Source organism: Microcaecilia unicolor, chromosome 11, assembly GCF_901765095.1.
Source record: "Microcaecilia unicolor chromosome 11, aMicUni1.1, whole genome shotgun sequence".
Lineage (NCBI taxonomy): Eukaryota > Metazoa > Chordata > Amphibia > Gymnophiona > Siphonopidae > Microcaecilia > Microcaecilia unicolor.
Genome location: NC_044041.1, coordinates 82311124 through 82333758, shown reverse-complemented (window position 1 = coordinate 82333758; position 22635 = coordinate 82311124). Strand labels below are relative to the sequence as shown.

At 47.5% G+C, this 22635-nt stretch overlaps 1 protein-coding gene across 2 annotated transcripts in view; it reads left to right on the top strand.

The window, feature by feature from the left end:
• The window catches only part of ZFR2 (zinc finger RNA binding protein 2), a 324672-nt gene extending 302277 nt beyond the window's left edge, over positions 1-22395 (top strand). For both annotated transcript variants that reach the window (XM_030220048.1, XM_030220047.1), the window contains one exon: positions 20174-22395. In XM_030220048.1, coding sequence (XP_030075908.1) covers positions 20174-20353 — 180 coding nt within the window. In that variant the 3' untranslated portion in view covers positions 20354-22395. The remainder of the gene's footprint in view (positions 1-20173) is intronic.
• Positions 22396-22635: the final 240 nt, after the last annotated feature.

Genomic DNA, 22635 nt, shown 5'->3' with positions numbered 1-22635 from the left:
TCTCCAGAAAGAAAGCTTTCTCCCCCAAAGAGTCTGTCTTTCTCTTCATTTGTCTGGGAAATGTCTGTGGCTATTCCCTTCCCTGTGGTATCTGAGGATGAGCCCAGGACTGAGATGCTCGAGGTCCTTGACTATCCTTTGCCACCTAAGGAGTCATCCACTGTTCCTTTGCATAATGTGCTCAAGAAGACACTTATGCGGAATTGGATGAAACCGCTAAGTAATCCCACCATTCCCAAGAAATCTGAGTCCCAATATCGGATTCACAGAGAACCTGAGCTGATGAAGTTGCAGTTACCTTACAACTCTATGGTTGTGGATTCCACTCTCAGGAGAGCCAGAAGTTCTAGAGGTTTTGCCTCTGCGCCCCTGGGACGAGAATCTAGAATCCTGGACTGTTTTGGGAGAAAGGCCTATCAGTCCTCTATGCTCGTGGCCAAAATTAAATCCTACCAGCTCTACACGAGCATTCACTTGAGTAACTGGCGGACTTGGTTGATAAGCTCTCTCTGGAGCAGGCCAAGCCTTTTCAGGAGGTGGTCAGGCAGTAGAAGGCGTGTCATAAATTCCTGTCCAGGGGTGCTTACGATTCTTTTGATGTTGCATCCAGAACTGCTGCCCAAGTTATAGTGATGAGCAGACTCATGGCTGCATGCCTCTGACCTGGACAACAGAGTCCAGCAGCGGATTGCAGATGTCCCTTGCCGGGGGGATAATATTTTTGGTGAGAAAATCGAGCAAGTGGTTGATCAGATCACGCAGCGGGAAACTGCTATGGACAATCTCTCCCACCGGGCACTTTCTGCTACTACCTCATCAGGTAGACGTTTTTTCCGGGGAAGGAAGAATGCTCCTTATTTTTATAACAAGCATAGGTACAATCCTCCTTCTCGACAGCCTTCTCAGGCTCAACCCCAGCGCGCTTGTTCTCGTCAACAGTGTGCGCCAAGGCAGGCCCCTGTGGCTCCCCAGCAAAAGCAAGGGACGGGCTTTTGACTGGCTCCAGCTGAGCATAGCTGTTATAAAGGTGTCCGTGCCAGACGACTTGCCAGTCAGGGGGAGGTTAAAAATTTTCACCAAACGTGGCCTCTCATAACCTCCGATCGGTGGGTTCTTCAAATAGTCCGGTTAGGATACTCCCTCAATTTGGTCTCCAGACCTTCAAATTGCCCACCGGGAGCTCAGTCCTTCAGCTTCCAGCACAAGCAGGTACTTGCAGAGGAACTCTCTGCCTTTCTCAGCGCCAGTGCGGTCGAGCCCATTCCACCATAGACCTGAGGGCCCTGAACAAATTCCTTGTCCAAGAAAAGTTCAGGATGGTTTCCCTGGGCACCCTTCTTCCCATGATTCAGGAAAACGATTGGCTATGCTGTCTGGACTTAAAGGATGCCTATACACACATCCCGGTACTTCCAGCTCACAGGAGGTATCTTCGATTCCGTCTGGGAGCGCAGCACTTCCAGTATTCTGTGCTGCCCTTTGGTCTCACGTCTGTGCCCGGGGTCTTTACAAAATGCCTGGCAGTAGTTGCAGCGTCGCTACGCAGACGGGGAGTGCATGTGTTCCCTTATCTCGACTATCGGCTGGTGGAGAACACTTCAGAGGCAGGAGCTCTACAGTCAATGCAGATGACTCTGCAACTGCTGGAGCTATTCGGGTTTGTTATAAATTACCCCAAGTCCCATCTTTTCCCTGTTCAGAAACTGGAATTTATAGGAGCTCTGCTGGATTCACAGACGGCTCGTGCCTATCTTCCCGAGGCGAGAGCAGACGATCTTCTGTCTTTAGTTTCCATGGCCAGAGCATCTTAGCGGATCAGAGCTCGGCAGATGTTGAGACTTCTAGGCCATATGGCCTCCACAGTTCATGTGACTTCCATGGCGCATCTTCACATGCAGTCAGCTCAATGGACCCTAGCTTCCCAGTGGTATCAATCTGCAGGGAATCTAGAGGATGCAATCCGGCTGTCCACCGATTTTCACAATTCCCTTCAGTGGTGGACAATTAGATCCAATTTGACCTTGGGACGTCCTTTTCAAATTCCTCAGCCACAAAAAGTGCTGACCATGGTTGCATCTCTCCTGGGGTGCGGAGCTCATGTCGATGCGCTTCACACTCAAGGAGTTTGGTCCCTCCAGGAAAAAGGTCTTCAGATCAATCTCCTGGAGTTGCGAGCGGTCTGGAACGCTCTAAAGCTTTCAGAGATCAGCTGTCCAATCAAATCATTCAAATTCAGACAGACAATCAGGTTGCCATGTACTACATCAACAAGCAGGGGGGGCACCAGATCTCGCCCCGTGTCGGGAAGCTGTCCAGATTTGGCTTTGGGCTCGCTGTCACGGCATGTTTCGCCAAGCCACCTATCTGGCAGGCGTAAGCAACAGTCTGGCCGACAGGTTGAGCAGGATTATGCAACCTCACGAGTAGTCGCTCAATTCGGGCGTAGTATGCAAGATCTTCCGAGTGTGGGGCACCCCCTCGGTGAATCTTTTTGCCACTTAGCTCAATCACAAGGGCCCTCAGTTCTGTTCCAGACTTCAGGCCCATGACAGACTAGCGTCAGATGCCTTTCTCCTTCATTGGGGGAAGGGCCTTCTGTATGCATATCCTCCCATACCTCTGGTCGGGAAGACTTTGCTGAAACTCAGGCAAGACCGCGGAACCATGATTCTGATTGCTCCCTTCTGGCCACGTCAGATTTGGTTCCCTCTTCTTCTGAAGTTGTCCTCCAAAGAACCGTGGAGATTGGAGTGTTTTCCAACACTCAGAACGAGGGGGTGCGCTCTGCATCCCAACCTCCAGTCTCTGGCTCTCACGGCCTGGATGTTGAGAGGGTACAATTCGCTTCTTTGGGTCTTTCTGAGGGTGTCTCCCGGGTTCTGCTTGCTTCCAGGAAAGATTCCACGAAGAGGTGTTACTTTTGCAAATGGAGGAGGTTTGCCATCTGGTGTGATAGCAAGGCCCTAGATCCTGCTCTTGTCCTACACAGACCCTGCTTGAATACCTTCTGCATTTATCAGAGTCTGGTCTCAAGACCAACTCCGTAAGAGTTCATCTTAGTGCAATTAGTGCTTTTCATTCTCGTGTAGAAGGTAAGCCTATCTCTGGACAGCCTTTAGTCGTTCACTTCATGAGAGGTTTGCTTTTGTCAAAGCCCCCTGTCAAACCTCCACCAGTGTCATGAGATCTCAACGTTGTTCTCACCCAGCTGATGAAGCCACTGAATTCCTGCCATCTGAAATACTTGGCCTGGAAGGTCATTTTCTTGGTGGCTGTTACTTCAGCTCGTAGAGTCAGTGAGCTTCAAGCCTTGGTAGTGCATGCTCCTTATCTGAAGTTTCATCACAACAGAGTAGTCCTCCGCACGCACCCTAAGTTCTTGCCGAAGGTGGTGTCGAATTTCCATCTTAACCAGTCAATTGTCTTGCCAACCTTTTTTCCCCATCCTCATACCTGCCCTGCTGAACGTCAGTTGCACACCTTGGACCACAAGAGAGCATTGGCCTTTTACGTGGAGCGGACAAGCCCCTTCAGACAGTCCGCCCAAATGTTTGTTTCTTTTGATCCCAACAGAAGGGGAGTCGCAGTCGGGAAACGCACCATCTCCAATTGGCTAGCAGATTGCATTTCCTTCACTTATGCCCAGGCTGGGCTCACTCTTGAGGATCATGTCACGGCTCATAGTGTTAGAGCCATGGCAGTGTCGGTGGCCCACTTGAAGTCAGCCACTATAGAAGAGATTTGCAAGGCTGCAACGTGGTCATCAATGTACACATTCACATCTCACTACTGCCTTCTGCAAGATACCCGACGCAACAGTCGGTTTGGGCAGTCGGTGCTGCAGAATCTGTTTGGGGTTTAGAATCCAACTCCACCCCCCTAGGCTCATTTTTATTCTGTTCCAGGCTGCACTCTCAGTTAGATGTTCTAGTTCATAGGTGAATTCTTATGTCCTCGCCGTTGCGAGGCCCAATTGACCAATGTTTGTTGTTCTGAGTGAGCCTGGGTGGTAGGGATACCCCAGTCATGAGAACAAGCAGCCTGCTTGTCCTCGGAGAAAGGGAAGATACATACCTGTAGCAGGTATTCTCCGAAGACAGCAGGCTGATTGTTCTTACAAACCCGCCCACCTCCCCTTTTGAGTTGTTGTTCTTTCATTTTTGCTTTTGTATATAACTGAGCGGGTCTCTCGCGCGACAGGTGGGAAGATGGCCGCGCATGTGCAGTGCGCGCGCGCCAGAAGGTTATGTCAAAGCTTGAAGATTTTTTTGCTTTGAAAAAAATTCCGTTTGTGGGGCCGCCGTGGACAGCAACCCAGTCGTGAGAACAATCAGCTTGCCATCCTCGGAGAATACCTGCTACAGGTATGTATCTTCACTTTCCTGCCAGGAACCTTTCTTAATCATTTCAGAGGCAAAGGTTGTCTTGAAGTCAGTTCTGTCCTCAAGATATTGCCTCGTTTTCATATCTGTCTATTTCATTGCTGGTGTTTAGGAAGGAGGCATTAGATCCAGATTTGATCGAACTCCACATATTAGATGTCAGTCGGACAGTGCACATTAATCTTGAGAGAATGAAGGAGTTCAGAAATTATGATAGGCTGTTTGTCTGTGGAGGGTATGGAAAGGAGAGACTGCTAATAAGGCTACAGTTGCCAAGTAGATCAAAGAGGCTGTAATGTTCAGTTATAGTCCTGCATTGCTGTTCTATCCCGGAATCGTTGAGATCTCATTCAACAAGTGGACAGGCAACATCTTGGGCAGAACATACTCTTATCTGACCTGTAGAGATTCGCAAAACAGTGACTTGGCCTTCATTGCACTCCTTTTCTCATTAATACAGACTGGATGTCCTTGCATGTAATGATACGGCACTAGGGGCCAGAGTGTGGAGATCATGTGGTCTCACCCTAGTTAAGCATTGTTTTGGTACATCCCAAGTGTCTAGACTAGTCTGGTGGAACGAAGGATAAATTAGACCTACCTGCTAATTTCTTTCCTTGAGTCCCTCCAGACCTGTCTAGGACTCACCCTAATTTATTTCACTATAGTTGTTGGTGCAAAACAGTAATAACTTACAAATAAAAAATAAATATAATAGCTGAAGAAACAAGATTGAATAAACTCTCAGGCTGGCACGTCATAGCCTGTGCACTTACACTGTTTCAATTCCATCTAGTTGTTTGGAGTTGTGGATGGTTTAGATTTTACCTGCAAACATTACAGTTCTCAGTCTCAACCTGCTGGTAGGAGGGTATAACCAAGTATCAGAACTGGTGTGGAGGGTCTCAAGGAGTAGCTGGTAAATCTAATTTAACCTTCTTTTGCCTGTAGTAAGTCCTGTCACTGTCATGTAGGGCTTCTTTCCCCAGTAGTTTGCCTTAGGGTTTTTGGCATTTTGCACCCCACTAAGCCTCATAGGCCTCAGGCAGCTGGCCAGCTAGGTAGAATTTTCACATTTGAGCAGTTTGATTTTGCTGCATCTGTTTTTCCTGACATGTCCCAGCAGAAGGCTTCCAGTGGCTTAAAAAAGTGTCCCCAATGCAACAGGACCAAGCCCATCACAATGGGACCCAATCATGATTTCTCCTCCTGAAAACTTTGTTTGCAGATAAGAAGCGGCATCAGAGGTTGTAAGAAGCAGCATAAAAGGATTTTTGGCATTAGGAAGTCCAGTACATCAGCAAAGGGGGAGCACCAGTCTGCGTGTCTCCAGGAGCTGTTTCAGACACTGAGGGTGCAGCGACATTGAGAGGGTCTTAACCTCCATCGATATTGAAGGTCAATAAAGGCCATAAGGATTGGGCATCTTCTGATTCCCTCCCAAGGAAGAGGAAGGATTCATCTTCGTTGGCGCTGAGGGATAAATGCACAAGAGGCAAGTCTCTTTCAGTTAAAAGGAAGCTCTGGAATGAGGGGCATAGAATGAAGGTGAAAGGGAATAGACTCAGAAGTAACCTAAGGAAATACTTCTTCACAGAAAGGATGGTGAATTTGTGGAATTGCCTCCTGGTGGGAAGTGGTGGATATGAAAAGAGTATCTGAATGCAAGAGAGCGTGGAACAATACATAGGATCTCTAAGGGAGTGATAAGGAGAGTAGATGGCATGGATGGGCAGACTGGATAGGCTATATGCTCTTGATCTGCCTACATTATTCTATGTTTCTATGAGATGCCAATGCTGGATGTCAGATGAAGGCCAGGATGCATCAATATTGCTGTCCCTCAAAGCACGGAGCTGAGAGCATTGAGACACTGAGGTCACTCTTGAAGTGCTCCTGATGTGACGGTAGCTCCTTGACATGACATGTCAGTCTACAGGAGCTGATACTTTGCACCAATCCGCCTTGAGTGTCTCTGAAGGATGTGACCACACCAACTAAGTACCAGTCGTTTGCAATGATGGCTGTCGAGGAGCATCTCATGGGTAGATTTAAGGAATACATGGAGTACTTCTTTGCTCAGCAGGATGCTATGGCGACATTAATGCTGAGGCCAGAGGCTGTACAGACCATACTCAAGACCCATCAGGGTCGGTGCATGCTGCACCAGTGTTTGATCTTTAGCCCTTTGTGGAGGAGGAGCTTCCCCAACACACAGGAAGTCCCAGGTGCGTGGACACCACAGGCCCCCTGACTTGACTGTGAGGTCAGTCACTCAAGACAGGTAGAGACTCAGTAGTCCTCTGGGAAGTACTTTCATGAATCAGATTCTGAGTTCTCCTGGGCATCTGATGAAGCACCAGAGATCATCTCAGAGGAGGGATCTTTTGGTCTACCCTCATCCCAGTTGAGTTACAGACTGAGGATGAGTCCAGAACAGAGATATTAGACATCTGCAGTTTGATGATCCTCCAGAAAAAAGCTGTGACAGTTCCAGTGCACATAATCATGAAGCTATTACAGATGAAAATGTGTGAGACCCTCTTCTCTGTAAATCAACAAGGTCAACTCAATACAGAGCCCAGAAGGCTCTGGGATTCGAGAAGCTTCAGATTTTTCACCATTCCATGATGATTGAATCCACTCTCAAAAGAGCCAAGAGTGCAAAGACAACTCAGTGTTCCCGGGGAGAGAGGAGAGGATCTTGTGAGTCTTTTGGAGAAAGTTTTTATCAGAATGCTATGCTTAAGTCCTACATAGTTCTTCATGAGCATGCACTTGCAGAACATGGTGCACGAGGAATTCAGAAAATACATGGCTGGGGCAACCTATGATATTTTCAGAACTGTATCCAGAGCCATTGCAATGGGGATTTGGATCAGCAGACTCGCCTGGCTGCAGGCCTTAGACCTGTAACCTCATGATCAGGAGAAGCCAGCAGATGTTCCATGCTGTGGAGATATCCATTTTGTCGAGAGTGCTCAAGCAACTGCTTACCTCATCAAGCAACATTTGGATATGAAATCACTATCCAGGCCCACTCCCAGCTCAGATGAGGTTTTTTAGTGGAGGGCATTGGACGTAGGTGTGGGTATCCTCTTCCTCCCCCCCCCCCCCCCCAAATGCTATTCCCAGATGACTCGGACCTTGCTGTCGCCCGAAACAGAGATCCCAAAAACCCCAGTCAGCTCTCCAGTAAAAAAAAAAAGAACTAGCTTTTGACTGGCTCCAGGAAAGCATAGTTTCAATCGCGGTAACTGTTCCAGACAGCCAGTAGGAGAGAGGATGAATTTTTTTCCCCTAAATTTTTCCCCCTAAAAATAGTCCAGATAGGGTTGCAGGTTACAATTAGAAAGGTGGTGTATCTGAGTTTAAAAAGGATTTGTACAAGTTTCTGGAGGAAATGTCCATAAACTGCTATTAAGGTAGACACAGGGAAAGCTGACACTAATCCCAGGGGTTGGTAGCATGGAGTATTGCTATTCTTTGGTAAGATAAGGGTCATCCATTTGATATCATTATGTTATATTTATCAATCCACTTCCAATCCAATATGATTTACTTATACACTCTTATTTGTAACAATTGTAAAATTATTATTCCGTTAATATGATTGCTATGATATTCTTATGTACCCATCTGTATATATACTCTGAAATTCTTATTCTATAATGTGTATATGTTGTAACATTTTGTAAGCCACATTGAGCCTGCAAATAGGTGGGAAAATGTGGGATACAAGTGCAGCAAATAAATAAATATACCACCTTTCTGTGGTATAACCAAAGTAGTTTGCATATCATCTTCAGGTACTTTCGCTGTCCCTAGTGGGCTCACAATCTGTTTCGTATCTGGAGCAATGAAGGCTTAAGTGACTTGCCCAGGGTTGCAATTATAGTTACAATAAAACTTATATTCCGCTACATAACAAATTTTGGATCAGTGCGGATTGCAATATGTAAAAGAAAACTAGGACAACCCTAGGAAGTTACACTATCCAGAACTTACTTTAAATTAACATAACCCCTAAGAAAGAAGAGTATCCCATATATAGAAGTTTACAAGTCTCCTCCATCAGATATATACAGAGAAAAAAAGATGAGTTTTTGAAGGGGTGAACAAATGTGGATAAAGGGGAGCCTGTTGATATTGTGTATCTGGATTTTCAGAAAGTGTTTGACAAAGTACCTCATGAAAGACTCCAGAGGAAATTGGAGAGTCATGGGATAGGAGGTAGTGTTCTATTGTGGATTAAAAACTGGTTAAAAGATAGAAAACAGAGAGTAGGGTTAAATGGTCAGTATTCTCAATGGAGAAGGGTAGTTAATGGGGTTCCCCAGGGGTCTGTGCTGGGACCGCTGCTTTTTAACATATTTATAAATGACCTAGAGATGGGAGTAACTAGTGAGGTAATTAAATTTGCTGATGACACAAAGTTAGTCAAAGTCGTTAAATCGCGGGAGGATTGTGGAAAAATTACAAGCGGACCTTACGAGACTGGGAGACTGGGCGTCTAAATGGCAGATGACGTTTAATGTGAGCAAGTGCAAAGTGATGCATGTGGGAAAGAGGAACCCAAATTATAGCTACGTCATGCAAGGTTCCACATTAGGAGTCACGGACCAAGAAAGGGATCTAGGTGTCGTTGTCGGTGATACGTTGAAACCTTCTGCTCAGTGTGCTGCTGCGGCTAAGAAAGCAAATAGAATGTTAGGTATTATTAGGAAAGGAATGGAAAACAAAAATGAGGATGTTATAATGCCTGTGTATCGCTCCATGGTGCGACTGCACCTCGAATATTGTGTTCAATTCTGGTCGCCGTATCTCAAAAAAGATATAGTGGAATTAGAAACGGTGCAGAGAAGGACGACTTCACTATGAGGAAAGACTAAAGTGGCTAGGGCTCTTCAGCTTGGAGAAAAGGCGGCTGAGCGGAGATATGATAGAGGTCTATAAAATAGTGAGTGGAGTTGAACGGGTAGATGTGAAGCGTCTGTTCACGCTTTCCAAAAATACTAGGAATAGGGGGCATGTGATGAAGCTACAACGTAGTAAATTTAAAACGAATCGGAGAAAAGTTTTCTTCACTCAACGTGTAATTAAACTCTGGAATTAGTTGCCAGAGAATGTGGTAAAGACGGTTAGCTTAGCAGAGTTTAAAAAAGGTTTGGATGGCTTCCTAAAGGAAAAGTCCATAGACCGTTATTAGATGGACGAAAATCCACTATTTCTGGGATAAGCAGTATAAAATGTTTTGTACATTTTTGGGATCTTGCCGGGTATCTGTGAGCTGGATTGGCCACTGTTGGAAACAGGATGCTGGGCTCGATGGACCTTTGGTCTTTCCCGGTATGGCAATACTTATGTAACTTACAAACTCCAGATAACCTGAAGTCAATCTCAAAACTTCATGTCCACAAAGGTGTAAAAACACTTCACACTTTTGACTGTAAGAGATCCTTGGCCTTCTATCTGGGGTGGACTAAAGCCCATAGAAAGTCTGCCCAGATTTTCATGTCTTTTGACCCAAATAGTGTGGGCTGCCATAGGCAAATTGGCTGGAAGACTGCCTTTCTATTACTTATAGATTGAGCTGACTCTGGAGAGTCATGTCATGGCTCATAATGTCAGAGCCATGGCTGCTTCAGTAGCTCACATGAGATAAGCCTCCATAAAGGAAATTTTTTGCAGAGCTGCAACATGCTCTTCAGTTTTCATTTCACTACTGTTTGGAACAGGACTCCCCGACGTGACTGTCAGTTTGGTTAGACAGTCCTTTAGAATCTGTTTGGGGTCTAGAATCAAATTCCCCCTCCTCTCCGGCCCAATTCTTTCTGTTGCAGGCTGCCTAAAAATGTTTTTTTTTTTTTTTTTTTTAAATAAGTGAAAAAGATGTAAATAAGCAAGTCTGTTGTTCTCTATTTTTTATTGAAGGCAGCCTAGAAGTTAGGGATTCCCAACTGTCAGAATATAGCGTACTGCCTGTCCTCTGGTGGATGATAAGTGAGGGAAAATGTGGTCTTATCTGATAATTTTCTTTCCTTGATTCCAGCCATACCAGTCCAGAAGCCCTCCTACCAGGTGGTGATGCTGCCTCGGAGTGAAGGAGGCATGGAGGCCTTAGGATGTTCTATGCCAGAGATAGTTGCTACTGGTTGGATCCCTCCTTGCTTTGTGATAAGAGAGTTGCATTCTGCTTTGTTACAGGAATACTGAGCCATTAGGGCTACTTAGTGCCTCTTATAGGGCAGAGCTTACAGCACCTTATAGTCTGTCTCCATCTGTTGGTTGGGAGGACATAACCAACAGTTCTGAAATGGTCTGGTTGATCTCATGGAAAGAAGATTAGGAAATGAGACCAAATTTTTCCTTGTCTGTGGCTGGCTGTATTTTGTAAAGGGAGAAGTTTATTGTATTTTTGCTTCTCCTCGCCCACCAAGTTTCCCATTCAATTGAAATTGGCTTTTATTGGCCTGCTGTACTATGAGCCTTCATTTATAGCTTCTTGGGAGGTTCACCCACCCACCTTTTTATTTGTTTGTTTTTATAACCTCCTACCTAGCCAAACCATCCTAGCATTAAAGACCTTACCCAAGAGCCAAAACCAGGTCCTTTTGCTCTGCCACTGTTTCACCAAGCCAGTTTAGGGCCATGATCTGTAAGAAAGTTCTTTCAATAATGATATCTGCAGTTTTGATGCCAGAAAGAAGTGCACAGAATTTTTGCTGACAAAGCAGCATGTCCTTTGTAACCTAAATACCCTTAAGCTTGTGGCACAGATGCATTTTTGCTATTGTCATTTTTGTAATGGAGAAAAGGGGTTATCATTCGCTTAAAGTGTGGCCTGTGTGTGTAAGATAAGCATTGCTGGAAGTGCTGTTGTACTGGTGGGAAGATACTTGCATGACAAATGCTAAGAACCACAATGCTTGCTTGCTGTTCCTAAATTGTGTGTATCTGTATGGCAGTTGAAATTTCATGTGGCTAAGGGCACATGGTGGGGTGGGGAGGGGAGGGTCTCAACTATAGGTAGCAAATGCTGGATGCTGAATTACCTCCCAGGAAAAAGACCTTGAGGTCTTTGTGGATAGTATGTTGCTGTGACTTTATATATAAAAAAAAGAGAGAAATAGAATTGCAGAGAAGTTTATAAAATCATAAGTAGGGGGGTACAGTTACTGTATTTTTGCATATATATATATATATACCCCACGAGTTATGCAGGTTTTTTTTCTCTCTCAAGTTGGGGATGTAGAGATTTAACTAGGTGTGGATTATATAAAAATACTTGCACACCTACTAGCATCACAGTTTCTCATTGGCTGGCTGCAGCTAGAGGATGCTGAAAGCCTTGGCCTGAGGAAGTGCTGAATGTGGTCAGAAGCCTTTGATGGTGGCAAGGGGGTAGAGCCAGAGCCACAGTCTAGCCTTGGGAAGTGAAAGTGAACTGGTTAGCAGTGGTGCCACTCTTTGCTCCAGCACACACACAGTGCACAATTGGCAAAAAGCATGCCTCTGGCTACAGGACTCTACTCTTCTGTGTCATTTAAAAAAAATATTTTATTGATATTCCACGTAAACACTAGGCAGTTCACAATAAAACATCCATAAAAACTTTACACATACACAGCAGCAATATTTGACATAGAACAAAATAAACTGGAAGGCTGCCCCACACTATGCCTTACTTCAGCAGCTATTTGCTTCTGAGTATATCCTGCTAGAAATATGAAGATGTAGCCTATGTAAAACACTTTTTTTTTGTTACATAAATGCCAATTTTCTACAGGCTTTACTATTGTGTATGGTATGGTAAATAGAGGATTGTTGGTTAATCTTTCAAATAGCACAAAAGCAACAAGACAGTCCATGAAGTTAACAATCAGAAGGCTGAAAACCAATTGTAAAAGGGTTTGGGTTTTGTTTTTGTTTTTTTAACACAGCTTATAGTTGATCATGTCCTTCAGCAGCCAAAATAACTTAAGGCTATTTAAGATAGCAAGGTTCAAAGGTCTAGACAAGATCCTGGAGGAAAGTTCTATAATAAATTCTAAGCCAGACAGACTTGGGAAAGACTGTTGAAATGAGCTGTGAAAATAAAATGCTTTTAGGGATTTGCTGGGTACTTGGAACTTGGACTAGTCACTGTTGGAGACAGGGTGCTAGCTTCGATGGTCCTTGGTCTAACTCAGCATGATAGTGCATCTGGCTGCTTCCAGGTATAAATGTATGTGATGGAATTGCCATAAGGTTTTGTTGAGATGAGCAAAGTGTTTATGTAGGGATATATGGAATGAGCAGGTTTGAGAAGAGAGGATGGTAACCCCAAGTATGTTTGTTTGTTTATTTATTCAGTACTTATTACTGCCTTTCAGGTAAAATCAAAGTAGTTTACAAATGCAAAAGAAGTAATCGAAAAGAACTACAATTGTATGATAGGACAGAAGAATACAAAGGAAAGGAGGAGGAAAGAGGGGAAGTTCAGTGGACTTCTGGCAGCAAGGCTAGGAACCTCCACAGAGTGCCAATGAAAAAAGATGGGCCTTTAATAAGGTGCTGAATCTGATGTATAAATTCCAGAGTGGGTACAATAGAGAAAAAAAGCAGAGTGGTGGGTAGAGTCAAGCCTTGCACAATACACAGGTGGGAGACTGACATTGTTTGGAAGAAGACCATAAAGCCTGTGAGGGACTGTACGGGAAGATAAGAGAAGACAGATTGGAAGGAACCCCTCAATGTAGGACTTTGTGATTCAGTGTCAATATTTTATGCTGGAGGTAGTGTCTTATCTTATGTAATTTTCTCCGAGGACAAGCAGGCTGCTTGTTCTCACTGATGGGTGACGTCCACGGCAGCCCCTCCAATCCGAATCTTTACTAGCAAAGTCCTTTGCTAGCCCTCGCGCGCCCGCGCGCACCGCACATGCGCGGCCGTCTTCCCGCCCGAAACCGGCTCGAGCCGGCCAGTCTTCTTTCGTCCGCACTCGGTACGGTCGTTTTTTCGCCGTGTCGAGCCCCGGAAAGTCGACCTCGCGCGTCCGTTTTTCGACGTGTTTTTTCTTCGGAAAATCTTCAAACTGTTGGGAAGTGCTCCGGAAGCCCTCGGGTTTCGTTTGCCCCTTCCCGTATTTTTCAGATTTTGCCCCGGTAAGTTTTCTTTCGTCGTCGGGGTAGGCCTCTTTTCGGCCTCAGTCGAGATTTTTCTCCCTTAAAGTTTTGGTGCTCACCTTCGTCATTTCGGATTTTGATTTCGCCGGCGTGATTTTTCCGCCCATGACATCGAAGCCTTCCAGCGGCTTCAAGAAGTGCACCCAGTGCGCCCGGGTAATCTCGCTCACTGATAGGCACTCGTCGTGTCTTCAGTGTCTGGGGGCCGAGCACCGTCCTCAGAACTGTAGTCTGTGTTCCCTGTTACAAAGGCGGACTCAGGTAGCGAGATTGGCCCAGTGGAACGTTTTGTTCTCGGGCTTTTCGTCGGCATCGGCACCAGGGTCATCGAGTGCATCGACGTCGTCAGCGTCCAGACCTTAATCCTCGGCCGCCAGTGCATCGAGTGCATCGGCCCTCTGCATCGGCGCCGAGACATCGGATAGCTGCATCGACGTCGGTGGTACCGGGACCTCGTCTGCTGATGTCGTCGGACGGTGGTGCATCGTCAGGAGTGCAGGTGAGGGCTGTCCATTCCCCTGCTGGTGGCGGTGAGCCTTCGGGTGGGTCTCCCCCTACCCTGAGGGCTCCTGCGGTACAGCCCCCCCGAGATCGACCTCCTTCGACCTCGGCCCCGAGGAAGCGACGGCTGGATTCTACGTCCTCCTCGTCGGTGCCGGGGAGCTCCGGTGACATGCTTCGGAAGAAGTCGAAGAAGCATCGACACCGGTCTCCTCCCCGCGTCGGCACCGAGAGCTCTGGGTCGCCGAGGGAGTCGGCACCCAGCAGGCATCTGCACCGAGAGGACCGCTCACCCTCTGTGCAGGAGGTGTCGATGCGCTTCACTCTGGACAGCCCGGAACAGCCTCCACGCCCGGAACAGGTTCTGACGTCGACACCTGCATCGGCCTCCATGCCTTTCTCTGCAGCCGCTCTGAACGAGAGCCTCCGGGCCGTTCTCCCAGAGATTCTGGGAGAGCTGTTGCGCCCTACCCCTCCGGTACCGGCGGTGCTTGCGCCTCCGGTACCGTCGAGCGTGGCGCCAGCTGGCCCATCGCCCGGGGTGAGGTCCCCGACGTCGGTACCGCGTGCGGTGCCGACTGCGGCCACCTCCCAGGAGGGCTCCCCGACTACGTCGGCGGAGGGAGCTTCGCCGATGCGAGCGAGGGAGTCTACCTCTCGACGCCCCCATCGTGGACGTGGCTCCACTGAGTCGAGCCGGGCGAGGTTCCAGACACAGGTTCGTGAACTTGTGTCTGACACCGAGGGTGAGGCCTCGTGGGAGGAAGAGGAAGACCCCAGATATTTCTCTGACGAGGAGTCTGAGGGTCTTCCTTCTGATCCTACTCCCTCCCCTGAAAGACAGCTTTCTCCTCCTGAGAGTCTGTCTTTCGCTTCCTTTGTCCGGGAGATGTCTACGGCCATCCCCTTCCCGGTGGTTGTGGAGGACGAGCCCAGGGCTGAAATGTTTGAGCTCCTGAACTATCCTTCTCCACCTAAGGAAGCGTCCACTGTTCCCTTGCACCATGTCCTGAAAAAGACATTGCTTGCGAACTGGACCAAGCCACTAAGTAATCCCCACATCCCCAAGAAGATCGAGTCCCAGTACCGGATCCATGGGGACCCAGAGCTGATGCGCACTCAGTTGCCTCACGACTCTGGAGTTGTGGATCTGGCCCTAAAGAAGGCTAAGAGTTCTAGAGAGCATGCTTCGGCGCCCCCGGGCAAAGACTCTAGAACCTTAGACTCCTTTGGGAGGAAGGCCTACCATTCCTCTATGCTCGTGGCCAAAATCCAGTCTTACCAGCTCTACACGAGCATACACATGCGGAACAATGTGCGGCAGTTGGCGGGCTTGGTTGATGCGCTCCCCCCTGAGCAAGCCAAGCCTTTTCAGGAGGTGGTCAGGCAGCTGAAGGCGTGCAGAAAATTCCTGGCCAGAGGGGTGTATGACACCTTTGATGTTGCGTCCAGGGCCGCTGCTCAAGGTGTGGTGATGCGCAGGCTCTCATGGCTGCGTGCCTCCGACCTGGAGAATAGACTCCAGCAGCGGATTGCGGACTCGCCTTGCCGTGCGGACAATATTTTTGGAGAGAAGGTCGAACAGGTGGTAGAGCATCTCCACCAGCGGGATACCGCTTTCGACAAGTTCTCCCGCCGGCAGCCTTCAGCATCTACCTCTACAGGTAGAAGATTTTTTTGGGGAAGGAGGACTGTTCCCTACTCTTCTGGCAAGCGTAGGTACAATCCTCCTTCTCGACAGCCTGCGGCCCAGGCTAAGCCCCAGCGCGCTCGCTCTCGTCAGCAGCGTGCGCCTCAGCAAGGCCCCGCGGCTCCCCAGCAAAAGCAAGGGGCGAGCTTTTGACTGGCTCCAGCAGAGCATAGCCGACATACAAGTGTCAGTGCCGGGCGACCTGCCGGTCGGGGGGAGGTTGAAAGCTTTTCACCAAAGGTGGCCTCTCATAACCTCCGACCAGTGGGTTCTGCAAATAGTCCGGCAGGAATACACCCTCAATTTGGCCTCAAAACCTCCAAATTGTCCACCGGGAGCTCAGTCTTACAGCTTCCAGCACAAGCAGGTACTTGCAGAGGAACTCTCCGCCCTTCTCAGCGCCAATGCGGTCGAGCCCGTGCCATCCGGGCAAGAAGGGCTGGGATTGTATTCCAGGTACTTCCTTGTGGAAAAGAAAACAGGGGGGATGCGTCCCATCCTAGACCTAAGGGCCCTGAACAAATATCTCGTAAAAGAAAAGTTCAGGATGCTTTCCCTGGGCACCCTCCTTCCCATGATTCAGGAAAACGATTGGCTATGCTCTCTGGACTTGAAGGATGCCTACACACACATCCCGATACTGCCAGCTCACAGACAGTATCTGCGATTTCAGCTGGGCACACGTCACTTCCAGTACTGTGTGCTACCCTTTGGGCTCGCCTCTGCGCCCAGGGTGTTCACAAAGTGCTTGGCTGTAGTAGCAGCAGCACTTCGCAGGCTGGGGGTGCACGTGTTCCCATATCTCGACGATTGGCTGGTGAAGAACACGTCCGAGGCAGGAGCCCTGCAGTCCATGCAGATGACTATTCGCCTCCTGGAGCTACTGGGGTTTGTAATAAATTACCCAAAGTCCCATCTTCTCCCAGCGCAGAGACTCGAATTCATAGGAGCTCTGCTGGATTCTCGGACGGCTCGCGCCTATCTCCTAGAGGCGAGAGCCAACAACTTGTTGTCCCTCGTCTCGCGGGTGCGAGCGTCCCAGCAGATCACAGCTCGGCAGATGTTGAGATTGCTGGGCCACATGGCCTCCACAGTTCATGTGACTCCCATGGCCCGCCTTCATATGAGATCTGCTAAATGGACCCTAGCTTCTCAGTGGTTTCAGGCTGCTGGGGATCTAGAAGACGTGATCCACCTGTCCACGAGTTTTCTCGAATCCCTGTATTGGTGGACGATTTGGTCCAGTTTGACTCTGGGACGTCCTTTCCAAATTCCTCAGCCACAAAAAGTGCTGACAACGGATGCGTCTCTCCTGGGATGGGGAGCTCATGTAGATGGGCTTCACACCCAAGGAAGCTGGTCCCTCCAGGAACGCGATCTACAGATCAATCTTCTGGAGTTGCGAGCGATCTGGAACGCTCTGAAGGCTTTCAGAGATCGGCTGTCCCACCAAATTATCCAAATTCAGACAGACAACCAGGTTGCCATGTACTACGTCAACAAGCAGGGGGGCACCGGATCTCGCCCCCTGTGTCAGGAAGCCGTCAGCATGTGGCTCTGGGCTCGCCGGCACGGCATGGTGCTCCAAGCCACATATCTGGCAGGCGTAAACAACAGTCTGGCCGACAGGTTGAGCAGGATTATGCAACCTCACGAGTGGTCGCTCAATTCCCGAGTGGTGCGCCAGATCTTCCAAGCGTGGGGCACCCCCTTGGTGGATCTCTTCGCATCTCGAGCAAACCACAAAGTCCCTCAATTCTGTTCCAGGCTTCAGGCCCCCGGCAGACTGGCATCGGATGCCTTCCTCCTGCATTGGGGGGAGGGCCTGCTGTATGCTTATCCTCCCATTCCTCTGGTGGGGAAGACTTTGTTGAAACTCAAGCAAGACCGAGGCACCATGATTCTGATTGCTCCTTTTTGGCCGCGCCAGATCTGGTTCCCTCTTCTTCTGGGAGTTATCCTCCGAAGAACCGTGGAGATTGGAGTGTTTTCCGACCCTCATCACGCAGGACGAAGGGGCTCTTCTGCATCCCAGCCTCCGGTCCCTGGCTCTCACGGCCTGGACGTTGAGAGCGTAGACTTTGCCTCTTTGGGTCTGTCAGAGGGTGTCTCCCGCATCTTGCTTGCTTCCAGGAAAGATTCCACTAAGAGGAGTTACTTCTTTTTATGGAGGAGGTTTGCCGTCTGGTGTGACAGCAAGGCCCTAGATCCTCGTTCTTGTCCTACACAGACCCTGCTTGAATACCTTCTGCACTTGTCTGAGTCTGGTCTTAAGACCAACTCTGTAAGGGTTCACCTTAGTGCGATTAGTGCATACCATTACCGTGTGGAAGGTAAGCCGATCTCAGGACAGCCTTTAGTTGTTCGCTTCATGAGAGGTTTGCTGTTGTCAAAGCCCCCTATCAAGCCTCCTACAGTGTCATGGGATCTCAATGTCGTTCTCACCCAGCTGATGAAACCTCCTTTTGAGCCACTGAACTCCTGCCATCTGAAGTACTTGACCTGGAAGGTCATTTTCTTGGTGGCAGTTACTTCAGCTCGTAGAGTCAGTGAGCTTCAGGCCCTGGTAGCCCAGGCCCCTTACACCAAATTTCATCATAACAGAGTAGTCCTCCGCACTCACCCTAAGTTCTTGCCAAAGGTCGTGTCGGAGTTCCATCTGAACCAGTCAATTGTCTTGCCAACATTTTTTCCCCGTCCTCATTCCTGCCCTGCTGAACGTCAGCTGCACACATTGGACTGCAAGAGAGCATTGGCCTTCTACCTGGAGCGGACACAGCCCAACAGACAGTCCGCCCAATTGTTTGTTTCTTTCGATCCCAATAGGAGGGGAGTGGCTGTGGGGAAACGCACCATATCCAGTTGGCTAGCAGATTGCATTTCCTTCACTTACACCCAGGCGGGGCTGGCTCTTGAGGGTCATGTCACGGCTCATAATGTTAGAGCCATGGCTGCGTCGGTAGCCCACTTGAAGTCAGCCTCTATTGAAGAAATTTGCAAAGCTGCAACGTGGTCATCTGTCCACACATTCACATCTCATTACTGCCTGCAGCAGGATACCCGACGCGACAGTCGGTTCGGGCAGTCAGTTCTTCAGAACCTGTTTGGGCTTTAGGATCCAACTCCAACCCCCGAGGGCCCTGTTTGTTCTGTTCCAGGCTACACTCTCAGTTAGTTGGTAAATTTTTTTAGGTCAATCTCAGTTATGTCCTCGCCGTTGCGAGGCCCAATTGACCATGGTTGTTGTTTTGAGTGAGCCTGGGGGCTAGGGATACCCCATCAGTGAGAACAAGCAGCCTGCTTGTCCTCGGAGAAAGCGAATGCTACATACCTGTAGAAGGTATTCTCCGAGGACAGCAGGCTGATTGTTCTCACAAACCCGCCCGCCTCCCCTTTGGAGTTGTGTCTTCCCTTGTATCTCTTTTGCTACATACGAGACTGGCCGGCTCGAGCCGGTTTCGGGCGGGAAGACGGCCGCGCATGCGCGGTGCGTGCGGGCGCGCGAGGGCTAGCAAAGGACTTTGCTAGTAAAGATTCCGATTGGAGGGGCTGCCGTGGACGTCACCCATCAGTGAGAACAATCAGCCTGCTGTCCTCGGAGAATACCTTCTACAGGTATGTAGCATTCGCTTTATAGGGTGTACACTGAAACAAGTGGGAGTAAAATCAGAGTAAATTGGGAAGTGCTATGTATCACATGGTTTGAGTCTGTGGCATAATCTGTTGGAAGAAGTGGGAGAAATACAGTGCAAGTAGTCAATTTGGGACATGACAAAATCTATCCAAGAAAACAGAAAAGGGACAGACTTTGAAATGGCTGACTGTATCCAGAGAAGTTCTGTTTCCATGTGGCAGTATTTTCCTCAGTGCAGGTTTGGTTAGAAAGGAGATCTCTCTTCACTCACTGCACTTTCCGTAGCTCTTGAGATATGTCTGATTCATTGCAACTTGGTGAGGCAAACTGTGTAAGTTATATTAGTCTCACCAATTAAAGGCATCATAATCAAACTATAAACAAATTGTCAAAAAATAGTACTTTCCAGACTTAAATAAATGTTTGACACATTGGTGCCCAAATTTGGTTACCCCCCACACCCCATTTTTTCCTTCCAATCCTCATCCAGGGGCCTTGCACTAGAGCTCCTTCTTGAATACTACGATTGTGAGCCCTAAATCCAGCCACTAGATGCCACCATTGCCCTGCATTCCCAAGCCCAGCTGACCTAGGGAGTGAAAGTCCTGAGCCAGGAATCAGACCTACATACCTGTACACTGAGCCTAGCCTCGCTATACCATACTGTGTGGACTGCATTAAAGATGACTCTTTGCATCCATGTTGGTCAGCTTTTTGTGGACTGATCTGGTTTCTAGTGCTTGTTCTGCATATCCTGATTGTTGAATTTGGTTACTAACATGTTCTTTTTTTCTCACAGCACGCTTTGAGAATGCTGGCATTCAGGCAGGTCCATAAGGTGCTGGGCATGGACCCCCTTCCACCACTGAAAAATAGGCCCAACATCCGCAACAGAAAACGAAGGCGAGACACTGGTGAAACTGGTGATGGGGAAGGCGAGGGGAAGAAGGACAAGAAGGATGCAGCAGAAACCGCCTAACCACTTCCGTAATATTGCTAAGATAAAGTTCTCATGACTTTAACTTTTTTATATATATATAAATATATATATATATGAGTTGCTGTTTAGTCTGACATTTGGCAATTTTAGTGTTCTTTTTTTTTTCCCCCTTGAATAACGTATTGTAGATTTGTTTTAAATTGTGCTTAAATCATTAAAAACACAAAACAAAGCTAAATTGTATCATTCCATGAGAGCAAAGTTGCTTCTAGCAACAGCATCTTTCTCGCTTCCTCCTCCTCTTCATTCAGCGCCACCGCTTCCCCTCTTTAAAGAAACCCTCCCCACAGCAACATAGGCAAACTGAGACAGGTATATTTGACTCTAGCACCACTGTGTGAGCTTTAAGATAACCACAGGTTACAAGGGGTGTGGGCAGATGAGGGAAGTATCTGGGTTGTCCTGCTCTCTTGCTGAATTCGCAGCCCCAAGTTGGAGGGGCATATACACAGATTAAGAAATCGCTATTCCATTTATTGAAAAGGTTCAGAAGAGTTGCACCTTTAGCTATCTGGTGGTAAAGGAGTGAGTTTGACCCAGTCTCCATTCTTGGAAGGGCACCATGTCTGCAGGAAATCTTGGACACAAACGAGTTTCTTATTAATACACAAAACACTTAAGGGCAATTCTATAAAGGAGCCTAATTTTAGGCACCAATTACACCCATTGATTTATAGCATTGGGCATTTAATGTGGGTGAATGAATGAGACCACAAATTGGCATTTCTGCGCATATGTGCTAGGTGCTGTTCTATAAAAGTGGTGCGCTAGCCACATGATGTGTAACAGCACATGGGCTCTACCAGTGGGCAGAGCATGGACGTGTCAAGGGTGTTCTGCCTAGCAAGGTGCACACCTTATAGAATAGTATCAGATGTGCACATTGCAAGGTGCATTAGGGCACACCAGCTTACACCTGCTATTGGCCTGGCATAAGCTGTCATGTTAAGTTTCAGAATGCCATAGCAGCTTTCTGCTACTATTGTATGAAAGGGTAGGTGCACCTTAATGCCCTTATAGAATTGGCACTAAGAGCACTTGTTTGTCACACCTACATTTAGGCGCCACTGTAGAATTACCCCCTTTGGTTTTAAGGGGGCTCCCTTAGACACAGATTGCCTTAAATGACGACCGGGAGAATTGCTGCAAGAGGGCAGTGTGAGGTTCCTGTGGCTTCTGTTGAGAGCACAGAGCTGGGGACTACCATTCTTCCCCAGTAAGTGTATGCTCTTGAAATCCCTCCCTTACCCCACAAGTGCAAGCATTCTTCTATAAGAACCTGAGCTGTAGTGGATGGAAGAGAGTAATTTAGTGTTTGCATGGGGAGAGGAAGGTGCTTCTTTAGCAACCGAGCTAGACCTTGCAGAACTGTCGTCAGGAAGAATCAGGGTGAAAACTTTCTATAGATAGATATATATATTTAAAAAAAACAGTTAAGGGGCAGGAAAGCTGCAAAACTACAGATCTTTTCTGCATACCAATGAGTGCCTTCTATTGAGAGGTGACCAGGACTTGTGTGGCAATTAAAATTGCATTCATCTTTGATTTATTACATTATATTTTTTTAATCTGCATGCTGACATTTGCTTGTTGGAAACCACAAGTAGTACAGTCAGGTTTTTGGTGGTTTGCTTAGTCAGTCCTTGAAGTGAAAGATGTCCCGCATATTCAGATGCTGAGGGAATCTGGCTTAGGCATCCTTGCATGAATCTAGTAAATTGCCATCTGAAAGATTTGATAGACCAGGGCCTGCTTGCCATTAACATATGGTTCAGACTGTTTCTCTGTGGAGGGTTTCAATATTGCTTTGACCAGTGGCGCACTTTTTTTTTTTTTTTAGTTTAAAGGAAATCTTAATTTGATGATGTTGTGATATAGGGTCAATGGACACGGTTTTTCTGTTTGTTTTATATGTGTTTAAAGGACAGCCCTGTAATGTGGCTTTAATATTTGAATGTCTTTGTAGTGTTACCTGAAAAGAGGAAAACACAAAAAAAGGGAAAATAAAGGATTATTTCCTGTTCCTGCGTCATGCCTGGTGCTTACCCTAACATTACCATCCCTGCTTTTTTCCAACTTTTCATGTCTGTGTACAGTCCAAATGGTGGAAACAAACACATTTTCTTAGCTTTTAAATGCTTTTGTGTTTCCCTTTTAAAGGTATGCTGCTTCATCTTCTGCTTGATAGTGGCGTTGTAAATAAACACTGAACTCTTTAGGAAGAAATATTGGTTATAAGTCACAAACTTCTTTTCTCTTTT